Source organism: Cricetulus griseus, chromosome 6 (genome assembly GCF_003668045.3).
Source record: "Cricetulus griseus strain 17A/GY chromosome 6, alternate assembly CriGri-PICRH-1.0, whole genome shotgun sequence".
In the NCBI taxonomy this organism is placed as follows: domain Eukaryota; kingdom Metazoa; phylum Chordata; class Mammalia; order Rodentia; family Cricetidae; genus Cricetulus; species Cricetulus griseus.
Genome location: NC_048599.1, coordinates 25,313,161 through 25,340,282, shown reverse-complemented (window position 1 = coordinate 25,340,282; position 27,122 = coordinate 25,313,161). Strand labels below are relative to the sequence as shown.

The 27,122-nt window shown below is 44.1% G+C and overlaps 1 protein-coding gene across 1 annotated transcript; it reads left to right on the top strand.

The window, feature by feature from the left end:
- Positions 1–2,565: 2,565 nt before the first annotated feature.
- On the top strand, positions 2,566–13,163 carry LOC100754858 (vomeromodulin-like). Its single transcript, XM_027421441.2, has 14 exons — positions 2,566–2,830; positions 3,722–4,211; positions 4,522–4,623; positions 5,289–5,444; positions 6,175–6,259; positions 6,603–6,660; positions 7,384–7,454; positions 8,686–8,832; positions 9,814–9,936; positions 10,107–10,174; positions 10,442–10,472; positions 11,578–11,638; positions 12,341–12,420; positions 13,140–13,163. The coding sequence occupies exons 1-14, from the start codon at positions 2,566–2,568 to the stop codon at positions 13,161–13,163; spliced, it is 1,761 nt and encodes a 586-aa protein (XP_027277242.2).
- The last annotated feature ends 13,959 nt before the right edge of the window (positions 13,164–27,122 follow it).

Here is a 27,122-nt window from a genome sequence, read left to right as displayed (position 1 = left end):
ACAGGTAAACCACCTTACAATAAATGCCATGAAAATATTGACTAAAACAATTCATTGGCTTCATCACATGCCAAGTTTGAAATTAGAACAGGAAGAACCACCAGGGCCCCAGGGACATTACACTGTCTCTGTGACGGGCCTGCCTCACCATCCCAAGACCAGCTCTCACAGACATGGGGACATGCCAACAAAAGCAAGAACAAAGAGCAGCTGCTGATTTTGGAAAGCAGACTGCATCACACCTGTCTTATCTGCACATCAAGATCCTGCCCCTTCCTACATGATGACCTTTCTAGGAGACAGTGAATGCCTATAAAATGGGGTGCACCTTTGGGTGGACAGTCAGAGGCAGGAGAAGGAGGAGAAGCAACATCTGAAGACTTTGACCCTTGAGAGTGCCAAGGTAAGGACTGCCCAGAGGGATGCACTAAGAAGGGCAGGCCAGGTGGGAATGACCGTGGGACACGTCACCTCTGGGCAGATGACTAGGGCTTACTCACTGATGATCTAAAATGTTGCTGGGCTGCTGAACTGCAGGACACTGGGCCTTAAGTGGACCAGTGGATAGCAAGAGTCAATTGGGAGACTGTTTTCTTGACAAAACAGGAAACTGACTGCTGGAACTCTCAGAGATATCACCAAGTGAGCATAGCCATGAACTCATTAACAGGCATACATGCCTCATTTTTCCTGAGTGTGTTTACATGAATGGCATGCTGTTTAGATTTCCCAGAGGTCATAGAGAAAAGGGAAAAGTCTGGTGGAAATGTGATGAGACTTAGTTTGCAAAAAGGCAATTTATTCAAGAAAAGGAACTGTCACTGGCTTCAATTTACTGGAACCACTTTTCTGATGGTAATCACAGCAGAGGGATTACTTTTTCTAGTGTAAGTACACGGTGCCCACCTAAGCCATCACCATTACCCTCTAAGAATCATCAAATGTACAGACAATGCCTAGCTCAGCTCTGGGAAGATACAGCTACTGTAGATTATGGGAGTGTGGACATGGAAAGATTTGAAGGATGATAGGAGAGGGATTGTAGATGATATCATAAAACAATATGAAGTAATTACCAGAATGGCACCAGTCACCATAGAGGAGCAATTACTGGGCAGACATATCACATGAAGCTCCATGATGTGAAGCTACAGTGGTCTTTCTGTAAAGTAGCTGTTACAGTTGAAGTCTTGATGAATGATCCCTGCTATCAAGAACATACGCACAGGGTCCCCTCTGCCATAAAGCAAATCACAATTAATTGTCTTAGGGTGAGGATTTTACAAAGTGACACCATGACAATTCTGACACCACTTTTAAAGGTCAGAGCAAAGGCCCACACCCTAATTTTACAAACCCTGAAAAGTGAAGAAGAGCAAGAAGGAAGAAATACAACAGTACAACACATATCTTAGGGGAAAATATCAGGGACATAGGCCTTAGCACTATTCTATATGTTACACTGGGGACAGTGAAATCACTCAGCTGGTAACAGTACCTGCCACCACATCTGAGGACCTGTCTGATCACTAGAACACACATGACAGAAGGAAAGAATAACTCCATCAAATTTTCCCATGATTTATACAATTGACTTAGAACACACATAACCTCCAATGGAAAGCAATAAATAAATAAATAAAACTCAAAGATTTAAACACAGGCCAGGCATGGTGGTGTACAGATTAAATCCCAACACTGGAGGAACAGAGGAAACAATTCTCAGAGATTTCAAGGCCAGCCAGAAATAGAAAGCAAGCTGAAGGAAAGTCAGGATTAAGAGTAAAACCATGTCTCAAAAATAACTAAGCTAACACATCAAGGTAAACGTCAGAGACAAAACATCTAGAGAATAAGCGGAGGCCAGGAATCTGGGAAGGGGAGATGGGAAATGATGTCAGATGTCACCAGCAAAACTCAGCTCCACCATGAATGAGGTATACCACCCAATTGACAAGGGAAACTGGGTTAAAAACAGGAACTAATGTCCACCTTGGCTGTCACAATTCTATAAGATGTCTCAGGAAAACTCCAATACTAACTACACACTAAGAAGATTCCTAAGGGAAAGGAACTGAGATTGAAGCTGAGCACTCAAATTGACGTTTCTAAAATGGGGACTGAGAAACTACCAGGGGCCTAAAACACAAATCAGTTTTAAAGCAATGCATAACGTGGTCAACTTTGTATACAACAGCACTGAAAAACACAGCAAGAGGGGAATTTATATGTGATATAATACCAAAGATGAGTGACTATACAGGAGAGCAGGAAGATATATATGAACCCAGGAAGTCAGACCTCAGGACAGGGCTCACCTGCACTGAGAGGCTGCAGCCAATACTCACAGTACAATTGCCCATGGTAGAAACAGTAATAAGAATATGTTAACTAGCATATATCAGGACATATTCCCAGGGACAGAAGAGTCTAGAGTGTCAACATGAAAAACAAGCTTTTATGAGACACAGGGAGTCACTGACACAAAGTTACATAACAGCTCTAAGGTCCATTGTAATACTCCATATGTGACCCATTTCTCTTCCGCAGGTGTCAGCCATAGCCATGTGGGCTCTCTGGGCCTTAGTCATCGCACTGAGCATTCAAGCGGGAACACTTGACCTGGTAGAAACACCTCCAGTGGTGAGCAGTCTCCCTGTTGCTGTGCCCAATGGGAGCCCCCTTCCTCTTAGCCTGCCAACATCACCGCACCACAAAAGTTCCTCCAGCAGCCAAGGCTCACCTATCAAAAAACATCCAGCTGCCTCCAAGGGTGGCAAGTGTGCCCCTGCAGCCAGATACTTCCTCTCCAGTGGCAAACTCCATGACTGTAAGTAAGATTCATTTCAGCTGTCTTCTTGAGTCCGTTCCACACCTTTCATGGCCTGCACATTTCTGAGCTCATAGCAGGTTCAGTCAACCCTGTGAATAAGTGGTTTCCAAACATGGTGAGCCTGTGGCATCTGCTTGTGTCTAGAGAGAGAGGATGACTTGGGACATTCCTAGAAATTCTGGTACAGCAAGGGTCTGAATCCAGCTCATCCAACAGCTCAGGGAGATGGAGAAACTATTCATAATGGACCTGAGACTGGATCTAAGGAATCAACTTGGCATCTTTAAAATAGGGACTGGGACACTACCAGGGAACTGCAGACAGAGCTCATTGTTTGAGTAATGGTGTAACATAGTCAAGCCCTGTGTATGATACCAGCACTGAAAAACGAGAGGGAGAAAATATATGTCAGGCAAAATCAAGAAAGTGTGGCTACACAAGATGGCAGGAGAATATAAACATTCCCAGAGAGTCAGACCTCAGGAAACGGCTCAGCCTACATTGACATGATACGGCCACACACATAATTCAGGAAAGGCCGATGCTACCCTAGACATGGAAATTCACTGACTTCTTGGATTCTTACCACCACTGTGTCACACTTAGAGTTCATCCTTGCTGGGACCCAAGCTGGTGTAGACTCCCTCAGCCTGGTTTTCAAAACAAGAAAACACCAAATTAGAATCTGCTTCTGCTCTTGAACTTAGAGCAATCTCTCCAGCAACAGAAGGCTATTCAGAACTAGAGCAGGGGCAGCAGGAGAACCTAAAAGGCAGAATTCAGAGTTGCCATATGGCCCATCTTTCAAGATGTCATCCTACAGAAAGGAGGATGGTAGGATAACCTGAACAGAAAAGCACAGCAGGGTTGTCTCTTGGTCTTTTTCAGATCTCATGAACAATCTGCCCACACAGATTGAGGACATTGTGAAGTGTGATGATGTTGGCATGGCAGGTGTGCTCGGGACACTGTTAGCCACACTGGACAGCGCTGACCTGCTCTCACTCTTGGATCCCTCTTCCCTCCTAAAAGGGGCAGGTGGTCTTGGCCTAGATGGTCTCCTAGGCAAAGAAGGGAATGAGGATTCCTCAAAGCCCTCTTCAGGGTCCAAGGCCACTGGGGGTCTCAACAAGCTACTCCCAGGGGGTGGTGCTGGACTGGACAGCTTACTAAACCTCGGGGGAGACAAGGGCTCTGGGAAAGGACTCCTGAAGGGAGAGGGGCTCTCCAGTATCAAGAAGCCTCTGAATGACATGGTTGAAAATGTAGACAATATAAAAGACTCTGTGGAGACCAAGGTGAAGGAAATCCTCCCCAGTGAAATCAAAGACCCAGTTTCAGATCTACTCAAGATAAACCTCAAAGAGCTTCTGCTTGAGTAAGTGCTTCCTTGACAATTCTCAGGATCTCTGGACAAACAAGACGCTCATTGAGAACCCTTATACTCAACATACAACAACCCCAGTAACAGCCACCCTTTCACAGAAAGACATATTTACTCCCACTGGAATCTCTGCAAAGCATGGCCAGGATATCTTAAGCTTAAAAAACTGGTTGGGAAGCAGAATTCCGGGGCAAGAGGAGTAGCAGAGCTTAGTTGGTGGTGAACTGGCTTCCTCACAGGTATTTCTCATGAGGGCTGGGCTGTTTCCAGGAAGCAGAACTGAGTCTGTGTTGTCATTCTGCAGATTCCAAGTGGACGAAGTAACAGTGGACAGCACGGACATAACCATGGCAGCTGATGAGATCCAAGTCCACTCCACAGTCACTGCCACCATAGGTGGAAAAGGGTGAGCTTGTTTCCAAAATAATTGCTGGTCAACAGGGATTATGATGCAAGCCACCTCTCCTAGAGCCAGATGACATGGACAAACAGATAGAGAAAAGAGGAACAACTATTCCCAGCAAGACTTCCTTAAAGAGGGCAATGTGCCTCAGAAAAATCACATGTATAGATATATATTTATACATACATACATATATATTACATATACATGTGTGTATGTATATACACACAAAAAAACATATATATAGATGTACACATATATAAGTATATGTATAAACTCACAATTTGCACTGTCCAGAACTTCCTATGTTAAGAAGCCCTGGCTTTTCCCTGTTACACTTCTCTTATGTATTTCCACAAAACTCAGCAGGCCTAAGAGCTAGGATTCAAGGTGAACTTAAAATTGGTAACCTGTGTTACCACCAACAGGCAACTCTTTAAGTCAAGATAGATCAATTATTTCACAAACATTAACTGCCAAAAATGACCAGGCTCTTCACTCTCTGGCATGGGACTGAGGCCCTAAGAGCATGGGGACTGGAAAACACAGTCCTTCCCTCTAGACGATGACCTTCTCCACAGCAGGAGACCCATTCCCTAATAGACATCCCTCCCCTGGAGCCTCAGATCTCAGGCAGTATTCCATTCACCTCACATTCCTCTCCACAGTGTACTTGGACCTGTCATCAGTGCACTGAAATTTGAATCTGACATGGAAGTGACAATGAAAATTGCTATTTCCTCCAACAACACTCAGTGTGTCAACCTTGACATCCAAGACACCCACATCCAGGTCAACGAAATGAAGATTCAGTTAATTGAAACGTAAGTAAAACCTTCCTTCTAATACTGCATCAATCCAAATGTGTGTCAGAGGGTCCTACTGCTGTCCCAGAGGAATACTGGTCACCATACAGTGCAGGACAATCAGGAAGTACCAGGAGGGCTGACAACAACGTTATACTGTGTTTGACAAGAGCCTTCTCACATGACCTTCTCTCTTTCCTGCTGACTCTACCTCAGTGACTCATCCTATATTTTCCCTAAACGGTACACTGACCTGAGGCAAAATGGAAAAGGAAGCATGAGGCCATACAGTGAATCTCTGTGCCAGCTGCCTACTTCTGACTCGGTTCTCACTAGGAAGATGGAAGAGCTTCACACCCACAAATACCAGCTTTGACATCCTTTCCTTCCATCTGCTATGCCCTAGGCAGGACATCATTCCCATTTCTCCAGCTAGAGTTTAGCAAGCTGTGAATTCAGACCCACAGCTACAGCAAGACCACAGACAGGTCTGTGGACATCTGTGTTCCAGTGTCTGAAGGATGCATCCTCCAACCAGGGGACCTCAGGGCCAATGTATCCTGTGCTTTAGCCAGGTGTCTTTGCATCTTCCTTAAGACCAAAGACCAAGGCAAGAGCTCAGGACTTACCCACCCATAGAGAAACCAAGCATCATCCTGACTCGTTCATCAGTGAGTTGGTGTGTCTAAGACATGGACACATCTAGAAACAGGACCATCACTTATTTTCACATGTGTATCTTCCACAGAGTCACAGGAACTGTGCCTCTCCCCATGTCTCTGCCCTTGAATGACCTTATCCCAATAGTGCTCTCAGCAGAGATGAATGAGAATGTAAGTCCAGGGAAGGGGTGGGGCTCACTCACAGACCTGAATCACTGGGAACCAGTGGAGAAATTTGAAGCTTTGTAAAGGGCCAGCTGCAAGGATAGATTTCAATCAAGACCAGCGACATCAGGAGAAGAAGGGCCACCATGGACAAGCAGCTCCTCTAACCCTATGTCTAGCAGCAGAACTAGAGAAGATGAGATTTGGGGACAGTGGAAAGTTCTGCCCAATACAGGCCAGGGAAATAGCACAGGAAAAGGGGAAGCCAAGGGGAGAAGGGGAGGAGGAAGGCTGATAAAAGAGGCTCCTGATGCTCCCTCAGCTAAGCTAACCTGTGGTGACTTCACAGCTAGAGAAATCCAACTCCTGTGCCATCGTTCTTGGGGACTTCAACGACTGCAAAAATGGTGAGTACTTCCTTGGTGTCCTCTTGTCAGTGGACTGGAGTGGCTCACGGACCATGGGGGATTTCATAGGGTGATATACCATAGAGGAAGGGACTCTGGCATACCACACTCCAAAACTACAAGGACCCACACAAGCTACTAGGCACACAGAGGTAAGAGAATGGTCCAATTGACCTTTCCCTCAAGGTACTCGACTTCTGACACACGGAAAGATTAGGACACAGTGTCTCTGGGGGCTGCACAGAGCTTCCCAACCCTAACAGCTTTCAAGGCCACACTCCATAAAGTCTGAATCAAGACCCGTCCAAGGCCATCATCTCTGGGGTCCTGAGATGAGGACATCTTACACTATCCCTATGAATATGACAACAGCCAAGGTGGGAGGACATATTGGGTTGAACAACCCAAGAGCTGAAGTAGGAAATTGGGCTAATTACTCAAGTCCCATGACAGACAAAATCTGTGGTCTACATAGCCACTGTTTCCTTCTCCAAAGAGAGCCTGACACATCAGGTAAGAAAATAAATCCTTGTGGGTAAACCAAAAGCTTAGAGCATCCTTGATATGTGGAAGATGTTCAGAGCAATATCTTCTGTCTGGCATGCAGACAGAGGCAGCTGTCCATACTGGTGTCTAGGGCTGGCCACAACTACAGTTTGGGACACAATAGCCATCAGTGGCAGTGTGTGCTCTCTCCACTCCTCCTCCTCCTCTTCTCTACAGCTACCGGCTTATTCAAGTACCAGGTTCAAAGTGCCAGGATTTCTCCCAAAGGACTTGCCATCCTCTACTGTGTAAGTAGTCACTGTCTTTGCAATGACAGCTGGATTAAGGCTGGAAGCATACCTGGAATTTAATTTAATACCCACAAAAGGGATTAAGATTTCAAGACAGTGAAAGGGTCAGCTCTTTTGACACCCCTCATCTTTTCCTGGCATCAGTCTTCTGAGTTCTCCTCGGGACCTGGTCAGCCTAGTGCTCTTCTCCATTCAAATCCACAGGATGATGGCCTGTGAGGCTCATCAACTGACAGAACCATAACTTGGCCCAGCCCAGGGCTCCACTCTCAGTAGAGTATACACATTAAAGCTCAAAGGACCAGCTCCAGACAACTACACACTCCCCAACCAAGAAGGCAAAATCAGGGTGTGACAAGTGCTGAAGACAGGGGACATGGTTAGCTCAGTTTCTCCTCTGGAAATCCATAAGAAAGCTGCACTCACATGCTGAAGCACAAAGCAATGCCCATCCAGGGTGATGAAGCACAAAGCCATGTCCACCCAGGGTGACCTTCATCAACATCCTACAACACAGAGGACTGAGGGCTGATCTTTCTACACATGTCACTTGTGGGAAGCATTTCACAGCCATGCTTTCCAGATACTATTAGTCACTCTAAAGTCAAGGAAACTGAAGGAGGGAGACACCAGGCAGGAGGGAACACCAGTGATGTTAGGCATAAGTCTCTCTTGTATGTGTTCTACCCTGAGTGCTCCAACATCCCATCCAAAAAGAGATTACAGTTCAGAAATATGACCAGAGAAGGCATACCAAAAAAAGAAGGAAATGGACAGACAGACAGACAGACAGACAGACAGACAGACAGACACAGGAAATACCCAAAAGAGCCCAAATATCTAAAAAGTTATCCCAACCTATGATCGTTTAAGAAACATGGGATGGAGGGACGTGAGAAGGAAAAAATAAAGGAAGAATCACTAAGGGAAACTGACCCTCAGTTCTGGAAACTTTGACAAGCAAGGATTAGCTATTAAACACACACACACACACACACACACACACACACACACACACCTTAAGAAGTACATCATAAATTGCTGACTCAATTTAGTTGACGATTCATGGCCTCTCAAGAAAGCGTGGCTGCCCTGAGCCCTGCTACAGTGCCACTGGAACTAAGATAAGGCAAATTCACCCTACACTGTGCAAGGCAGGCAACAAGGCCATCCCTCTCCTTCTGGTCCCCTGAAACAAACAGATATTTTTCTACTTTCCTCTCCTTAGGTTGAAGCCAATTTGGGCAAAAAGTCAGTGCCAGTGCCTGGAAGACGCCTGCCTCCAGATCCCAAAGATGCCACCATTTCTGTAACTATGTCCAGCTCAATGTTGAAGATACTTATAATATATGTGGCCAAGCAGAGCTCTGTCAAGGTGAGTGTCCTCCATCAGTCCCAGGGCTGCCCTACAGTGGATGTCAGCTGAGACTGTCACTGCTGAGGGAGATGGTGGAGACAAGAACAACATCTGAAGCTTTGGATGGTTTTGTTTTGTTTTATTGTTTTTTCGAGACAAGGTTACTTTGGATAGCTCTGGCTGTCCTGGAAGTAACACTGTAAACCAGGCTGGCCTTGAAATCAAGAGATTTGCCTACCTCTGCCTGCCATGTGCTAGGATTACAGGTGTGTGCCACCATTGCCTGCAGTATCTGAAAGTTCCTGCAGACATGAGTAAGACCAAATGCCATAAGGCACATACAATCCTTAGGTATCTGGAAGGAGCCTTGATGCCATCAGTGGGGCATCAGGAGCAATCAAGTGGGTTGGAGAGGTAAACATTGAGTGTGTCATCCATATGCCAAACACACATCCATGTGTCCTTAAATGATCAATGGCAAGTGATCCTCAAAATGAAAATCAATATAGGAACTCTTCTTCAGTTTACTGGTGCTCTCAGAGGTTGAGTGGCTAGTCACAATAACAGCAAGGGCACCAGGCTTATCTTCCCAGGAGGTACTTTAATATAACCTCCCCATGTTAAAGATGGGAGGATCCCTGCAGTGAGAGGAACTCACATGCTCTAGGTACCATGATCAGATGAAGCACCATACAGGAATCTTTACCTCTGAGTCCATAAGTGTTCAGCAGAGACCTTCCAGGACACAAGGGCAGGGAAGCACACTTCTACTTTGAAAGCCTGGATAGTAAGCAACATTTCACAAAGTCTCTGCCTCAACATCCATCCGCTGAAGTGAACACAGAAAAGGGGTGGGAACAGCCCTGCCCTTTCTTTTTCTCAGCTGCACCAGCACCCAGCTGGGTGACCAAGCCTCCAGGACCAAACACAGTATCTCAAGCAAGACTGGAGCACCGCCCATCCTCTTCCCCTCACTAACTGAGGTCTTCTTCACAACAGATGAATGGCCTGGACGCCAACATCACCAAAATAGCCTATGCCTTCCAGAAAGACAAACAACTCAGAATCTCCTATGAGGCTGCAATAACAAAGGACAGTGAGGACTTTGCCACTGGGAAGACGGTGAGTGCTGAGAAATGGAGGTTCATGAGTTGGAAGAAGGCCAAGGACTTGGATGCATGGGATGAACTGTTCCCAAGAGCCTGGGGCCCATTGTTATGCCTTGCTGTCCCCACAGCAGAGGGAAAGGCCGAGGTCCCAGGTTTCACTCATGCCCCCTTGTGTCATTTCAGCAATTAATCATTAGCCATGGCAGCAAGATTACAAAAGCAAAACTGGAACCAAACATCAAACTCATAAGGTAATACACTCTATAAATTCACAGTCCTCCTGAGCATTTAAAGACCCTGTGAAATACATGGGACTGATGGGTTCTGGCCAAACATTTGAATACCTACAGGGAATCCGGAGTTGTGGCTTCCATGCTCTTACTCACTTGTCTATTCTGCTCAGTAGGTCCTAGTCAACAGCTGACTCATTCTAAATCAATTGAGATAAGACTTGAACTTAAACTTCAGTAGTCATGTTCTCATGAACCTAACATTTCTCTGTATTTTGTTGCTGACAGTTCTGACCACAGAGTGGAGCCCCCTGAGGCTGTAAGTTGATGTACTCTTTTATCTTGATCCATGATAGGTGGGAAATCATGTCAATGCCAGACACTCAGTAACTCAGGAGTGGAGGAAAGGGAAGCTCATGGGTACTGGAGCACACCTTTACTGTGGAACAGTACTACAGGCTCCTCACTGGCTCTCTGAAGAGTTCTTAAACCACAACTGCCCATGCTCACATTGACATCTGCTTGTGGGTTTGCAAGGAGCATGCATACAAACACATACAGAGGAGGCAGAACATATGAAAGTCTGGTGTCACGTGCTGGAGAGAGGCCCACAGTGGGTGTCCAGAGATAGGGTAGGAAATGTGTCCCTTAGCACCCCGATATATGGACAGGCAGTAAAATAGCAGACTCGGGAAATATTCCAAGGCTAGCTATTCCCCATCTCTACTGAGCAGGGAAGTGACAGGAAGTTCCTTGCTGTGGACTCAGTGAAAAAAGACTAAGAGTGACCCTGACCTCATAGAGACTCCTGCATACAGTGTTTATGCCAACAGCTGTCCCCTGGATGTTAGAGAGCAGAGTTTAAGGAGTGTCCTCTCTATGCACACAGTGGGGTACTGTTACAGTGGCACCCCAACCCAGTTCTTCAGAAGCCTGTCTTCCCACAGAGAAGGGTGAGCATTGAGGAGGCAGACATGCAGAGGCAACCCCATATGCTCTCAGAGGAGGGTCAGCAGTGAGGGGAGGGAGCACACTAATGGAGAAACCCAGACCTGACATCCTCTGACCTCATCACAGCAGGCAGCAGTGACCACCCGGAGCCACTTCTCCCAACTTAGGCCTCCAAGTAACTCCTGAAGGCCCTAAGCCACCTGCTGTAACTGTAGCAAGATGGCCGTGAACAGGCCAATACTTCTGCTAATGGAGAAAAGGGCAACAAACATAATAGGGGCCCCAACATCCCCTAAAGATGGAAGCTCTAAGGATACATAGAGATCCATCTCCACATTTGGCTATGACATGTGACAGACCTGTCAACTAGAGAAATCCCACAGGAACCTCAACCCTGATCAAATGCTCTTGGGCCTTGAGCACAAGGAGAGAACTACAAGGCTCTACTGAAAATGTCCTCCTGTGTCTTGCAGGAGGAAGAGGGGAAACTCGTTTTATCTGAACTCGCAAAGGCATTTTGGTCTTCCTTAAATGGTATGTAGTATTAATAATTCTGATTGCTGGCATAGTCAGTGCCCCAGGAGAGGCAAGAAAGAAATGGCACATGTAGGACACTAAAGCACCAAGAACAAGGTCACCCTGTCATCTGCTGAGTTATACATCGCCTTCTCTATCATAAATGACAGCATCTCATGGTACAAAGAGAAAACAGACCAAAGTGCCTCCTCGGCACCTGCCAGGAAGTCTTGTCCACAAGTGCCTTGGGACCAAGGCCATCAGAGGATACATGTGAACAGTGGACCTTGGTCAACCCCCAGTAGACATTAGGTTTATGACACTTGAAGTTTATGGCATGACCTCTTGGACAACAATGACGATGGTGCCACATGCTGGGTACACACATACCTGGTTAGGTCTATTGTGACCATAAATAGTATACTGATCGTCAAATGTATGTGTCACCTCCAGTCAGGTCCTGTAGTGAGGCAGTGTATCTATCACTTGTCATCAAAGTTAGGAGGGCTTTGGGGGCCTTTCTTCTCCTATACCACAACTTGCCTACATCCTACAGGCTGGGGAATACAGTATTCATGAAACCATATTGAAAGTGTGTGGCAGGGACTACTGTTAGGGCCACATACAGGTCATTGATCCCACATTGACTGTGCTCAAACAAAACACCCAGGTTATTGTTTCCCTTAACTCCTGTTACAACGTGGTACTTCCTCATTTCAGATATGTATAAGCAGATGACTATTCCAGAAGGAGTGTCTTCATTTGCATTAATGAATGCCAATATCAGACCGCTGAAATCGGTAAGAAACTGAAACACGGCAGTTTTCCGTGCTGCTTTGCTTTGCTTTGCCAGATACAGAACCTTGCAAATAGTCTTGATCTACCTGTGCGATCGGTGTTCAATGCAACCCAGAAACCATCAGCTTCTTTCATAGGACTCAAACCTTAAGCTGGGCTTGATCCCATGCTTTCCAGCATCTGAGTCCAATGATCCCTACAGGGTCCAAATGACAGAAAGGCAGCATTTGCTCAGCGTGGCTTTCCATGCTCTCATTCTTCCTACTGACCAGCTCAGGGGCCAGGGGACATTGCACAAGCCAGCCTTGATCACAGGAACAGATCAGATGGATGACATCTGAGATACAACTACAGTGACAAGAAACACAGCCCGCAGCAAGTTATGTGCTAACAGTGGAAGTGTAGTTACTGACAGCCAGCATTGTGCCAGGGTCAGCAGGTGCTTCACTCATGATCCTGCGAACCCAGAGTTGGTCGGTGCCTTACACCCTCTGTCTCTGGGTGCACCCCAACTGCATCTGCATGGATGCCCTCCTGCCAGAGGCTTCTCCTGAAAACTCCTCTCACAGTCTAAACTCTCTAGGGTGTTCACTCCAGGTGTTCTCTCCCCATCCCTGAAGCAGTGCTGTGTGATCTGCCAGGAGTGGGGGTTGACGACAATCATGACTGCAGCCAACTTCTGGGGTTAAAGGCAGTAATTGCTCTCTTTTTCTCCCCTTAGAGTGACCTTCAGGCAACAAACTGAACCCAGCACTACTGAAGCCAGGCCATGTCCTGGAAGACAGTGGAATCCCCTGTGAATCTCTCCATGCCATTTGAAGCCCATCCTTATGATTAAGGAAACAGTAGCAGTAGTCCCCTCAGCAGGCTCAGGATCCTTTGCCTTGATTGACAAGGCAAAGAAGAAGAACAGAGCAAGGACATGGGCATTGTTTAATCAGCTACTTAATAAACAGTCCCTTCATGCAAAAGTAATGACTCTGATGCCTGTCTCAACTCTGGTACACATTCCTGAACATGCAAAGAACTTCTGACTTGGGGCTGAACAAAAACATGAGACAACAAATCCAGGGTTCTCCAGCCCTCTGGGGGACAATCGTGACAGTGATTAAATCTTTCTGCAGCTCACTTTCCTGTTTGACTTTGGATCTGTAGTGCCTCCCAAAGGCTCATGTGGTAAAAAGCCTTGCTCTCCACCTGTTGCTTTATGGAGGTGGTACCTTTAAGAAGTGGTCCCTAGAATTAGTTCTTAATTCACTGGGGCCCATCCTTCAAGTTCATGAGGAATCCTGTATCTTTCTGTTGTTGCTTCTGCTTCCTAGCCATCTTGTAAACACTTTGCTTCTCATCACCATAGACTGCTCAGCACAGACCTAAAGAACAGAAGAGAAATTAGGTCACAGCCTGGGTCCTCCAATAGTGAGTTTACCTTACCTCTCCCCACTTAAGATGTTTATCTTGAGCCAGGCTTGGTGGCGCATGCCTTTAATCCCAGCACTGAGGAGGCAGGAGCAGGTGGATCTCTTTGAGTCGAGGCCAGCCTGGTCTACAGAACAAGTTCCAGGACAACCTCCAAAGCAATACAGAGAAACCCTGTCTTGAAAAAAAATTTTAAAAGGATGCTTATCTTGTTACACTGAGGGAAAGCTAGCACACTCTCCAACTCTACATACTTTCTTATGAATAAAAACCAGAGACTGAAACCCTAATCCTCCATGTTGAAAATAGAAGAGCACAGTTTAAACACAAACAATGAGATGGATCAGAGCAGGTGGGAACCTGATACCACTAGAAATCATGCAGAAAAGGCTTTGCATGTCAGGTCAGTAACTATAGTCCTAGCCACATGGCCCTGAGTGAAAAGCCACACCAGTAATGGCTTAGAGGATATTCCACTTACTGAAATGCCTTAGTGCACAAGAGAGTTAGAGAGGGGGGACACTCTAGGTAGCAGCAGAATCTTAGACCAGAGGTGGGGTAAGATTCAGGCAGTTGGACCACTGAGGATTTCTAAGTAGCGAGCCTAGCTTACTTGCTGTGTTCCAAGCTAATGAGAGACTTTCTCAATAATAATGATAATAATTAAAATGCATGAACAGTACCTAAGGAATCACACACACAGTTATTAAGTGCCTCATAGACACATACACCTGTATATACAAGAACATTCAAACATACATGCACATAAACAAACAAGTAGAAAAGGAAAGAAAGCAACTCAATAAAGGTAGACTAGAAAATGCCAAGAACAAACCCAGAAACATGCACAAGATGGCTGCTGGGAATCTAACTGATATGCCTGCAGCAAGCAGACTGTCTACCCTAGCTCAGAGCCTGAGTACCATGTCTGCTCTGAGACCAGATAAAGCAAACAAAGCTTGAGATTGGGGTTGCTTTAAACTAAGAGATTGTACCCCACAAAATTGAGAGCAGATTACCTAATTGCCCTCAGCTCTTTGCCCACATCTAAAGTCTTGATTTCTCCCCAGGGCAGTGCCTTCTCTAGCCAATCCCACAGATGCAGAGTTGCATAACCCACCTCCTTTTTTTTTAATTTGTTTTGTTTTGTTTTGTTGAACTTTTATTTGAATTAGAAACATCATTGTTTTACATGTCAATTCCAGTTTCCCCTCCCTCCCCCAACTAACACCCTAGCTATCCCATACCCTTCCTGCTCCCCAGCGAGGGTGAGGCCTTCCACAGGGGTTCTTCCGAGTCTGGCATATCCTTTGGGATAGGACCTAGGCCCATCCCATGTGACTAAGCTCAGGGAGTATCCCTCTATGTAGGATGGGCTTCCGAAGTCCATTCCTATGATAGGGATAAGTACTGATCTACTACAAGGGGCCCCATAGATTTCCGAGGTCTCCTCACTGACACCCACATTTATGGGGTCTGGATCAGTCCCATGCTGGTTTCCCAGCTATCAGTCTGGAGACCAAGAGCTCCCCCTTGTTCAGGTCAGCTGTTTCTATGGGTTTCACCAGCCTGGTTTGGACCCTTTTGCTCATCACTACTCCTTCTCTGCAACTGGATTACAGTTCAGTTCAGTGTTTAGCTGTGGGTGTCTGCTTCTACTTCCACCAGCTGCTGGATGAAGGCTATAGGATGGGATATAAGTTAGTCTTCAATCTCATTATCAGGGGAGGGTATTTAAAGTAGCCTCTCCTCTGTTGCTTAGATTGTTAGTTGGTGTCATCTTTGTAGATCTCCAGACATTTCCCTAGTGCCTGAATTCTCTTTAAACCTATAATGTCCCTTTTATTATGGTATCTCTTATCTTGCTCTCTTCTGTTCTTCCCCTAACTCAATCTTCCTGCTCCCTCATGTCCTCCTCATCCCTCCTCTTCTCCCCTTCTCATTCTCCTAGCTCTCTCTCCCATCCCCTCATGCTCCCAATTTGCTCAGGAGATCTTGTCCCTTTCCTCTTCTCCAGGGGACCATGTATGTCTCTCTTAGACTCCTCCATGTTTCTTAGCTTCTGTGGCGGTGCTGGTTGTAGGCTGGTAATCCTTTGCTCTATGTCTAGAATCCATATATGAGTGAGAACATACCAAGTTTGTCTTTTTATGACTGGATTACCTCACTCAGAACAGTTTCTTCTAGTTCCACCCATTTGCCTGTGAATTTCAAGATTCCATTGTTTTTTATTTTTTCTGCTGAGTAGTACTCCATGTGTAAATGTACCACATTTTCTCTATCCATTCTTCAGTTGAGGGGCATCTAGGTTGCTTCCAGGCTCTGGTTATTACAAATAATGCTTCAATGAAATCATTGAACAGATGTCCTTGTTGTATAAATGTGCTTATTTTAGGTATACACCTAAGAGTGGAATTGCTGGAACTTGTGCTAGACTGATTCCCATTTTCCTGAGGAATTGCCATACTGATTTCCAAAGTGGCTGTATGAGTTGGCACTCCCACCACCAGTGGAGGAGTGTTCCCCTTTCTCCACTTCCTCTCCAGCATAAACTGTCATTGGTGTTTTTCATTTTAGCCATTCTGACAGGAGTAAGATGGTATCTGAGAGTTGTTTTGACTTGCATTTCCCTGATGGCTAAGGACGTTGAACACTTTCTTATGTGTCTTTCAACCATTTTAGAATCCTCTGTTGAGAATTGTCTATTTAGTTCTATACCCCACTTTTTAATTGGATTATTTGGTGTTTTGGAGACTAGCTTCTTGAGTTCCTTGTAAATTTTGTAGATCAGCCCTCTGTCGGATGTAGGGTTGGTCTTTCCCATTCTGTGGGCTGCTGTTTTGTCTTGTTGACTGAGTCCTTTGCCTTACAGAAGCTTCTCAGTTTCAAGAGGTCCCACTTATTAATTGTGGAACTCAGTGTCTGTGCTACTGGTGCAATGTTCAGGAAGCAGTATCCTGTACCAATTTGTTCAAGAGTATTTCCTACTTTCTCTTCTAATAAGTTCAGTGTGGCTGGATTTATGTTGAGGTCTTTGATCCATTTGGACTTAAGTTTTGTGCATGGCAATAGACATGGATCTATCCGCAGCCTTCTACATGCCAACATCCAGTTATGCCAGCACCGTTTGTTGAGGATGCTTTTTTTTTTCCATTGTATAGCTTTAGCTTCTTTGTCAAAAATCAGGTGTTTGTAGGTGTGCGGGTTAATATCAGGGTTTTCAATTCAATCCCATTGGTCTGCCTGTCTATTTTTGTACCAATACCAAGCTGCTTTCAGGACTATGGCTCTATAATAGAGGTTGAACTCCGGGATAGTGATGCCTCCGGAAGTTCCTTTATTGTACAGGGTTATTTTTGCTACCCTGGGTCTTTTGTTTTTCCAAATAAAGTTGAGAAATGTTCTTTCAAGTTCTGTGAAGAATTGTGCTGGGATTTTGATGGGGGATTGCATTGAATCTGTAGATTGCTTTTGGCAAGATTGCCACTTTTACTATGATGATCCAACCTATCCAAGAGGATGGGAGGTCCTTCCATTTTCTGGTATCTGCTTTCATTTCTTTCTTTTTCAAATTTTTTATTTAAATTCTTTAATACCCATATTTACATATCCATTCCCTCCCCCTCCCACCCTTCCAAGTTCCCCATCAAGCACCCCAGCCCATCCCCCCAACGCATCCCCAAGGATAGTGAGACCCTCCACCAGGGACCTTTAAAGTCTATCATATCATTTGGGGGAAGACCTAAGCCCTCCTTGCTGTTTCTGGGCTGCAATAGCATCCCTCCATAGGGAATGGGATCCCAAAGTCCATTTGTGCTCTAGGATTAAAGACTGGCTCCATTGTTAGAGGTCCCATAAATGCCTTGGCCTCCTAGCTGGCACCCACATTCAGAGGGCTTGGTTCGATCCAACACTGTTTCCCCAGCTTTATGACTAGGGTCTCCATGCTCTCACTAGGTCAAGTCAACTGTTTCAGCTGGTTTCTGCAGCCCTGTCTTGGCTCCTTTGCTCATCCCTCCTCCCTCCTCACAACTGGATTCCAGGAGTATGGTTCAGTGTTTAGCTGTGGGTGCCTGTTTCTGCTTCAAACAGCTACTGGATGAAGGCTCTAGGAATGGTAACCAAGGTACACATCAATCTCATTATAGGGGAAGGGCATCAATGGCATCTTCTCCACCACTGCTTGGATTCTTAGTTGGGGTCATCCCTATGGATCCCCTAACATTTCCCCTGTGCCAGGCCTCTCTAAAAACCTGTACTGTCTCCCTCTATCAAGGCATCTCCTTTCTTGCCCTCCTCTATTCCTCCCCTGTTTCAGTCCTCTTGTTCTCCCCTCTACTTCTTCCCTTCCCACCTCCTTCCTCTCCACCCCCCACCGTGCTCCCACTTTGTTCAGGGGTTCTTGTCCCCCCTCCCCTTCTTTGAGGAACTATGCAATCTTCTCTTGGGGTCCTCCTGGTTTCCTAGCTCCTCTGGCAGTATGGATTGTAAACTGGTAATCCTTTGTTCTATGTCTAAATATCATATATGAGTGAGTACACACCACATTTATCATTTTGTGACTGAGTTACCTCACTCAGGATGGTTTCTTCTAGTTTGCCTGCGAATTTCAAGATTCCATTGTTGTTGGTTTTTTTCTGCTGAGTAGTAATCCATTGTGTAAATGTACCACATGTTCTGTATCCATTCTTCAGTTGAGGGTCATCTAGGTTGCTTCCAGGTTCTGGCTATTACAAATAATGCTGCGATGAACATAGTTGAACATATGTCCTTATTGTATGAATGTTCATTCTTTGGGTATATGCCCAAGAGAGGGATTGATGGATCTTGAGGTAGACTGATTCCCATTTTCCCAAGAAACTGCCATATTGATTTCCAAAGTGGTTATACAAGTTTGCACTCCCACCAGCAATGGAGGAGTGTTCCTCTTTCTCCACATCCTCTCTAGCATAGACTGTCATTGGTGTTATTGATTTTAGCCACTCTGATAGGAGTAAGATGGTATCTCAGAGTGGTTTTGAGCTGCATTTCCCTGATAGCTAAGGATATTGAATACTTTCTCAAGTGTCTTTCAGCCATTTTAGATTCCTCCGTTGAGAATTCTCTATTTAGTTCTGCATTCAACTTTTTAATTGCATTGTTTGGTGTCTTGGTGGCTAGCTTCTTGAGTTCATTGTATATTTTGGTGATCAGCCCTCTGTCAGATGTGGGGTTGGTGAATATCTTTTCCCATTCTGTGGGCTGGCTTTTGTCTTGTTAATTATGTCCTTTGAGAAGCTTGCAGAAGCTTCTCAGTTTCAGCAAGTCTCATTTATTAATTGTCAATCTTAATGTTTGTGCTACTAGTGTTATGTTCAGAAATCAGTCTCATATACCAATTTGTTCGAGGGTATCACCTACCTTCTCTTCTAGGAGGTTCAGTGTGGATGAATTTATGTTGAGGTCTTTGATCCATTTAAACTTAAGTTTTGTTCATAGTGATAGATATGGATCTAACTGCAATCTTCTACAAGTCCAAATCCAGTTATGCCAACACCATTTGTTGAAGATGCTTTCTTTTTTCCATTGTATAGCTTTAGTTTCTTTGTCAAAAATCGGTTCCATTGGTCAACCTGTCTATTTTTGTGCCAATACCAAGCTGCTTTCAGGACCATGGCTCTATAATAGAGCTTGAAGTCAGGGATGGTGATGCCTCCGGAAGTTCCTTTAATGTACAGGATTGTTTTGACCATCCTGGGTTTTTTCCCATATGAAGTTGTGATGAATAAAGGTTGGAGCGTGCGCCAAAAGATGAACTGTAATCCAGGATGGTAAAGTCTCTTTATTCAAGAAAACACCAGGGCAAAACGCAGGCCAGAGCGAGGTTACAGGAACCCAGCAAGCATGGCCAGAAAAAGGCTAGGGTCTTCCTGTGCAGCCCTTAAGAAGCTCCCTTACATCACCCCGGCTTTCCTTCACCATGCCCTTATGGGCGAGTCCCGGGTCTACCTGGCACCTGTCCCAGGACCATTGGGCAGGGCTAGGGTGTCTCCCTACAAAATTGAGTACTGTTCTTTCAAGGTCTATGAAGAATTGTGTTGGGATTTTGATGGGAATTGAATTGAATCTGTAGATTGTTTTTGGCAAGATTGCCATTTTTACTTTGTTGATCCTACCTATCCAAGAGCATGGGAGATCTTTCTATTTTCTGGTATCTTCTTTAATTTCTTTCTTTATAGACTCAAAAGTCTTATGATACAGGTCTTTCACTTTTTTTGGTTAGTGTTACCCCAAGGTATTTTATGTTGTTTGTCGCAATTGTAAAGGGTGATGTTTCTCTGATTTCTTTCTCAGCACATTTATCATCCGTATATAGCATGGCTACTGATTTTTTTTAGTTAATCTTGTATCCTGCCACCTTGATGAAGGTGTTTATCAGCTGTAGGAGTTCCCTAGTAGAGTTTTTGGGTCACTAATGTAAACTATCATATTATATGCATATAGTGAAAGCTTGGCTTCTTCCTTTCCTATTTGAATCCCCTTGATCTCCTTTTGTTGTCTTATTGCTCTGGCTAGAACTTCAAGGACAATATTGAAGAGGTATGGAGAGAGTGGACAGCCTTGTCTTCTTCCTGATTTTAGGGAAAACACATTGAGTTTCTCTCCATTTATTCTGATGTTGGCTGTTGGCTTGCTGTAAATTGCTTTTATTATGTTTAGGTATGTTCCTGTTATCCCTGATCTCTCCAAGACCTTTATTATAAAGGGGTGTTGGATTTTGTCAAAGGCTTTTTCAGCATCTAGTGAGATGATCATGTAGTTTTTCTTTCTCAGTCTGTTTATATGGTGATTACATTGATGGATTTTTGTATGTTGAACCATCCTTGCATCCCTGGGATGAAGCCTACTTGATCATGGTAGATAATTTCTCTGATGTTTTTGGATTTGATTTTCCAGTATTTTATTGAGTATTTTTGTATCAATGATCATGAGGGATATTGGTCTGTAGTTCTCTTTCTTATTTGTGTCTTTGTGTGGCTTGGGCACCAAGGTTATTGAAGCTCCATAAAAAGAGTTTGGCAGTGACCCTTCTGCTTCTATTGTGTGGAATACTTTGAGGAGAATTTCTTGTAGAATTCTGCATTGAAGCAATCTGGCCCTGGGCTTTTTTGGTTGGGAGACTTTTGATGACTGCTTCTATTTCATTAGGGGTTATAGGTCTATTTAAATTGCTTATCTGTTCTTGATTTAATTTTGGTAAGTGAAATCTATCCAAAAATTGTCCATTTCCTTTAGATTTTCCAATTTTGAGGAATACAGGTTTTCAAAGTATAACTTGATGATTCTCTGGAATTCCTTTGTGTCTCTGGTTATGTCACCCTTTTCATTTCTGATTTTATTGATTTGCATGTTCATTCTCTGCTGTTTGGTAAGTTTGGATAAGAGTTTGTCTATCTTGATGATTTTGTCGAAGAACCAACTTTTCGTTATGATTCTTTGTATTGTTTTCCTAGTTTTCACTTTAATGATTTCAGCCCTCAATTTGATTATTTCCTGGCATCTGCTCCTCTGGGGTTCTTTGGCTTTTTTGTGTTCTAGAGATTTCAGTTGTGCTGTTAATTCTCTAGTGTGATTATTCTCCAGTTTCTTCATGTGGGCACTTAGTGCTATACCACTGCTTTCAAAGTGCCCCATAAGTTTGGTTATGTTGTGTCCACATTCTCATTGAATTCTAGGGAATCTTTAAATTCTTTTTTTATTTCTTCCTCCACCTAGGGATGGTGCAACTGGGCCAGTTTCCATGAATTTGTAGGTTTTCTGCTATTTGTGTTGTTGTTGAATTCTAACTTTAAAGCATGGTGGTCTGATAAGATTCACAGGGTTATTTTAATTGTTTGTACTTGTTGAGGTTTGCTATGTTGCCCAGTATGTGGTCGATTTTAGAGAAGGTTCCATGTGGTGCTGAGAAGGCATATTCTTTTGTGTTTGGGTGGAATGTTCTGTAGACATCTGTTAAACCCAATTGGATTATAACTTCTATTAATTCCTTTGTTTCTTTGTTAAGTTTCTGTCTGGTGTTCCTGCCTAGTAGTGAGAGTGGGGTGCTGAAGTCTCCCACTATAAGTATGTGAGGTTTTATGTGTGATTTGAGCTTCAGTCTTGTTTCTTTTATGAACGTGGATGCCTTTGTATTTGGAGCATAGATGTTCAGAATTGAGACTTCATCTTGATGGATTTCTCCTGTGATGAGTAGGAAGTGACAATCTTCATCTCTTTTGATTGGTTTTAGTTTAAAGTCTAATTTATTAGATATTAGGATTGCTACCCCAGCTTGCTTCTTGGGACCATTTGATTGGAAAATCTTTTCCCACCCCTTTACTCTGAGGTACCATCTGTCTTTGAAGTTGAGGTGTGTTTCTTGTATGCAACAGAAGGATGGATTCTGTCTTCTTAGCCATTCTACTAGCCTGTGTCTTTTTATAGGCGAGTTAAGACCATTAACATTTAGGGATATTAATGACCATTGTTCATTCATGTTTGTTTTGGATTTGGTGGTGGTGGTGGAATTGTGTGTGGATTTCCACCCCATTTTTCTTTTGCTTGTTGGTAAAAGTGGTATTATCTATTGCCTATGTTTTTCTGGTTGTAGTTAACTTCCTTGGGTTGGAGTTTTCCTTCCAGAACTTTCTGTAGAGCTGGATTGGTGGATATGTGTAGGGATACTGTAGCCACACCTGCTAGGGGCTGGTTACAGGTGAGCCTGACCACAACTGCGAGGGCATGGTCAGGGTGGTGTAGAGAAGGTTTAAGAGTGAGGTACGTTCACGTGGCAGCTCCTTCCTTCACTTTTATCTTTGGCTTGCTGTACTTACTGCTGCCCCACCGGCTGGCTAGGTCACTCTGTAAGTAAGGCTTTTCTCTATTAAATTCCCTTGTGTTTTTACCTGGCTCCATATTGGTAATTTCCCACATTATCTGGTCATCAGGAGTGGGATATTGTAACCCTAGGCCCCATTTGGGAGAGCCCCAAGGGTCCCACCAGGACAGCAGACTAGCTGGCTAGGAAATGCTCCCCTCTCCACAGGTGCTCCCGGCTCCCAGCCGACCCACTGTGCCACTCAAGTTCGTTCCTGCTGCCACTGAGGTGCTCAGAACAGTTCGCCCTGCTGGGAGACTTCTACAGACCTCTGAGAGGTTTTACCACCACAGTTTCTAGCTCCCGACGCCCTGGACCAACCCGGATTGCTGCCTACCCATGCCCAGAGGCCTCCTGCCCTTGAGCCAAGTAGGCCTCGGGAGTAGGCCTTGGCTTTCAGCAGGGTCCGAGGCTTCCCCTGGCCGCAGCCATAAAACCTCGCTTCTATCAGCAGTTGCAGCCACAAGGCTGTACACTCCCAGCTAAGTGAAGCCACCTCTGTGAGCTCAGCTCCACTGCTGCCACTGCCATCTCGCCCGACCAATCTCTTCGAAAAGACAGGCAGACTAGCTGAATGCCTGCGCCACCTGCTGGTCAAAAATAGTTACTGCATTTGGAGTAGGAACCACAAGGTAAAATCATGGCGGAATATTTATCATTTGCTAAAATTGGTAATATTTTTGCTTATTATGTGAATTCAATGTTTGATGAGGATGCTAATCTGCCAATTACCTGCCTATATACAGTAATGGCAGTTAGCTTGCTGGTACAAATAACATTACTAGCCAGAAGCCTCAGGAACAGGGACAAAGATAACCTCACCACCTACTTACAGGAAATAACAGCTTTACGCAATGAGGTTTTGGAGAACAGATTAGGTCCAGCCACAATTCTGCAGCAAGTGGAACAGAAGTTGGATGATAAGCTTGGTTCTATGTCCAATACGCTAAAGACAGAGCTGTCTGTTACCCAAGATGAGATGCAGCATATTTATGATAAGATAAACACAGAGAGATCCTCCATGTCTGAGGCGTTAGAGGCTAGGCTGTCAGAGGACCATGTGAACTAAAGAATATCTGTAGCCAGCTAGAAACTCAGATAGGCTCTGTGTCCCAGAAACTAGATGCAAAGGTGCAAAATACCCAGGATAGAGTTAAAGAATTGGACAATGCCATTCAATCAATTATTGAAGCATCTAAGGCAGCAGATCACAAATTTGAGTCTAGATTTGAATGTTTGGAAGATAATTTACAGAACAGGGCTGACAGATTAGATAGGTCCATACAGTCAGCAAATCATGACCTCCAATCTAGACTCCAATTCCTAAAAGGCAGTTTCCATACCATTCAGATGCTGTCTAAGGACGAGTGTATTAAAGACCTAGAAAAATGTGTACAGGAGCAGTTAGAGTAATTTAGAGATTCACTAACACGATTACAATCTTTTATGATGCAGAAAAATGAAACTTTTCATGAGGATATCATTACTAGGCTTAAAGATCATTGGGATGCCTCAGACACAGAATCACTCCAGCCTGAGGCAACTACTCCACCCAGGTATCATGACTATCCTTCTAAGATTGTTACTCATACACCATTAGTGTACCCAGCTACCATAGTAGAAGACATTTTCTAAGAAAAAACCCTCAGGGACACATGGCTTATGTATGGCAACCTATACAGCTGAAGGATCTTAAGAATATTAAAGAATCAGTTGTCTCATATGGTCTCCATAGAGACCATATGTAAAACAGCTATTACATTCATGGGCAACCTTTAACAAGGTGATGCCCACAGACTGGCAAAAACTGGTGGCAGCTGTACTTGAGAATTCATGCCAAATCCAGTAGAAGGCATTGGTCAGGGAGGAAGCAAAGCTCCTTGAGCATCAAGGCATAAAGGAAGGTTATGAAGCCCCTCTAGATAAGGTTCTTGGTGAGAGTATTTATGCTAACCCACAGCTCAGGCTGAGTATGATGACCATATACTGTCCCTATGCAGGAAAGCAGCTTAAACACCTGGGATAAGGTTCGTGAGCCAGGAGAACACCTAGAAGCTTATACCAGAATAGAACAGGGACCTACAGAACAGGTCCAGGGCTTCTTACAAAGGTTAACTAGGGCAGTAGAATTATAGGTAACAGATCCAGAAACAAGACAATCAATTATATATACAATAGCTTATGAAAATGCAAACCCAATATGCAAAAGAATACTTTTACCTTTAAAGATCAGATCAGCTCCGCTAGAAGAATGGGTTTTGCATGCAGCCAACATTGACTATAATGTGCAAGATACTGGTTCTTGGGTAAGAGAAGCCATCTCAAAAGGTTTAAAAAGCCAACAGGAGATTAAAAGTTCTAGAGGTGAGGACTCAAGGGCTTGGGAAGGAGAAGCAGCATCTTACAGAGGTCAACATAGGTACCAAGAGGCCAGAGGTTATTACTACTATGAACCAGAACCATGGGTAAGAAGAGCCATCCCCAGGACACCATGAAGGCACCCAGAACCTAGATGTTTCAGCTGTGGTAGAATGGGATATATCAAGAAAAATTGTAGACAAAGAAATTCTAACAGTGCCTCATACGGAAGGCCACTGCCCTCTGGATTGTGTAGAAGATGTGGTAAGGGCAGACACAGGACCAATGAATGTAGATCAACCAGGGACATGCAAGGAAACCCTTTAAGGCCAGGAAACCCCGACGGGGGGCTCAAGAAGGCCCCCACACTGAGAAAGGTCTGGTTGTTCCCAGTAGCAGTGAAAGACAATCTCTCACAGGACGAATAGATAGTTCTTTGCCTATTGTGAAAAAATTATACTGCTCTAGATGGTAGTTTGAATAGTGACGAAGAATCAAATATGAATGGACAAAATGAGAAACACATATTTTGGCAAGCTTCTATTAATGATAAAAGGTCTCAGTTGAAAGTGAAAATTAATAATAAAGTTATTTCTGGCTTAGTAGACACTGGGGCGGATATAACTATTATTACCCAAAAGTCTTGGCCTCAGAAATAACCTCTTAGAGAGGTGAATGTACAATTTTTAGGAATTGGACCTCTATCTAGAGTTCGACAGAGTGTTCACTCAGTGGTCTGCATTGGACCAGAAGGACAGAAAGGAAGACTGAAACCATACATGGCAGGTATAGCTAAAATCTCTGGGGTCGTGCTCTCTTACAGCAATGGAATACTCAGATTAATATTCCTCCAATGTCAGATACAAATTATGTACAATCTTTAGATAGTAGAAAAGATCTGGTAAGACACCATCGAAAATGGTTACCAACCATCCAGGCTGTACAGAAACTAGATACAAATGATACACCTTCAGAGGAGCCAAAGGCCCTGCCATTGAAGTGGCTTACACATGAACCTGTTCGGGTAGGACAATGGCCTATGACCTCTGAGAAGCTAGAAGCTTTAGAAAAGTTAGTACAGGAACAGCTAGAGGATGGACACATAGAGGAATCTACCAGCCCTTGGAATTCTCCTGTATTTGTTATCAAAGAGAAGTCAGGTAAGTGGAGAATGCTGACAGACCTGAGAGCCATAAATAAGGTAATTCAATCAATGGGCACCTGGAATGCCATTGCCTTCATTGATACCTAAAGGATGGCCTATCATAGTCATTGATCTAAAAAACTGTTTTTCACAATATCATTACAGGAAAATAATAGAGAAAAATTTGCATTTACTGTACCAACTCTTAATAATTCACAGCCAGTTAGGAGATATCAGTGGAGGGTTTTGCCACAAGAAATGCTAAATAGTCCTACTTTGTGTCAGCACTTTGTACAGCAACCTTTGAAATAATTTGTAACAAATTTTCACAGTCTCTTGTTTATCATTACATAGATGACATTCTTTTATCAGATTCCAATAAGAAAACTTTGGAACATATGTTTGAAATGGTGAAGGAAGTTCTGCCGCATTGGGGGTTACAGATTGCCCCAGAAAAGATACAAAGAGGAGATTCTATTAACTATTTAGTTAACAAGATAGATTTACTAAGAATCAGGCCACAGAAGGTACAAATTGGGAGAGATTGTTATCAAACTCTTAATTCTCTTCAGAAATTATTAGTGGAAATTTCTCAACTCCAGAGGATTATTAGGGTAGAAGGACATGACTTAAAGTATTTTAAAATGGCCCTTAACGGTGATAAGGACCTAAAAAGTCCAAGAATATTATCCACTGAGGCAGAAAAAGAGTTACAATGGGTAGAAAACAGAATATTGAATGCTCATGTAGATCGGATAAACCTTGATTTAGACTGTATTCTGGTTATCTTGCCATCCAGAGAATACCCTTCTGGGATTCTGATGCAGAGGGAAGATACCATATTGGAGTGTATATTTCTGCCACATAAACAGAATAAAAAGTTAAAG

Bases quoted from the DNA above. Each gene is read 5' to 3' on its own strand.
- LOC100754858 (XM_027421441.2), top strand. From the start codon at position 2,566: ATGTGGGCTCTCTGGGCCTTAGTCATCGCACTGAGCATTCAAGCGGGA. The intron at 8,833-9,813 runs GTGAGTGTCCTC...TCTTCACAACAG, and splicing joins CCAAGCAGAGCTCTGTCAAG to ATGAATGGCCTGGACGCCAA. The intron at 11,639-12,340 runs GTATGTAGTATT...TCCTCATTTCAG, and splicing joins ATTTTGGTCTTCCTTAAATG to ATATGTATAAGCAGATGACT.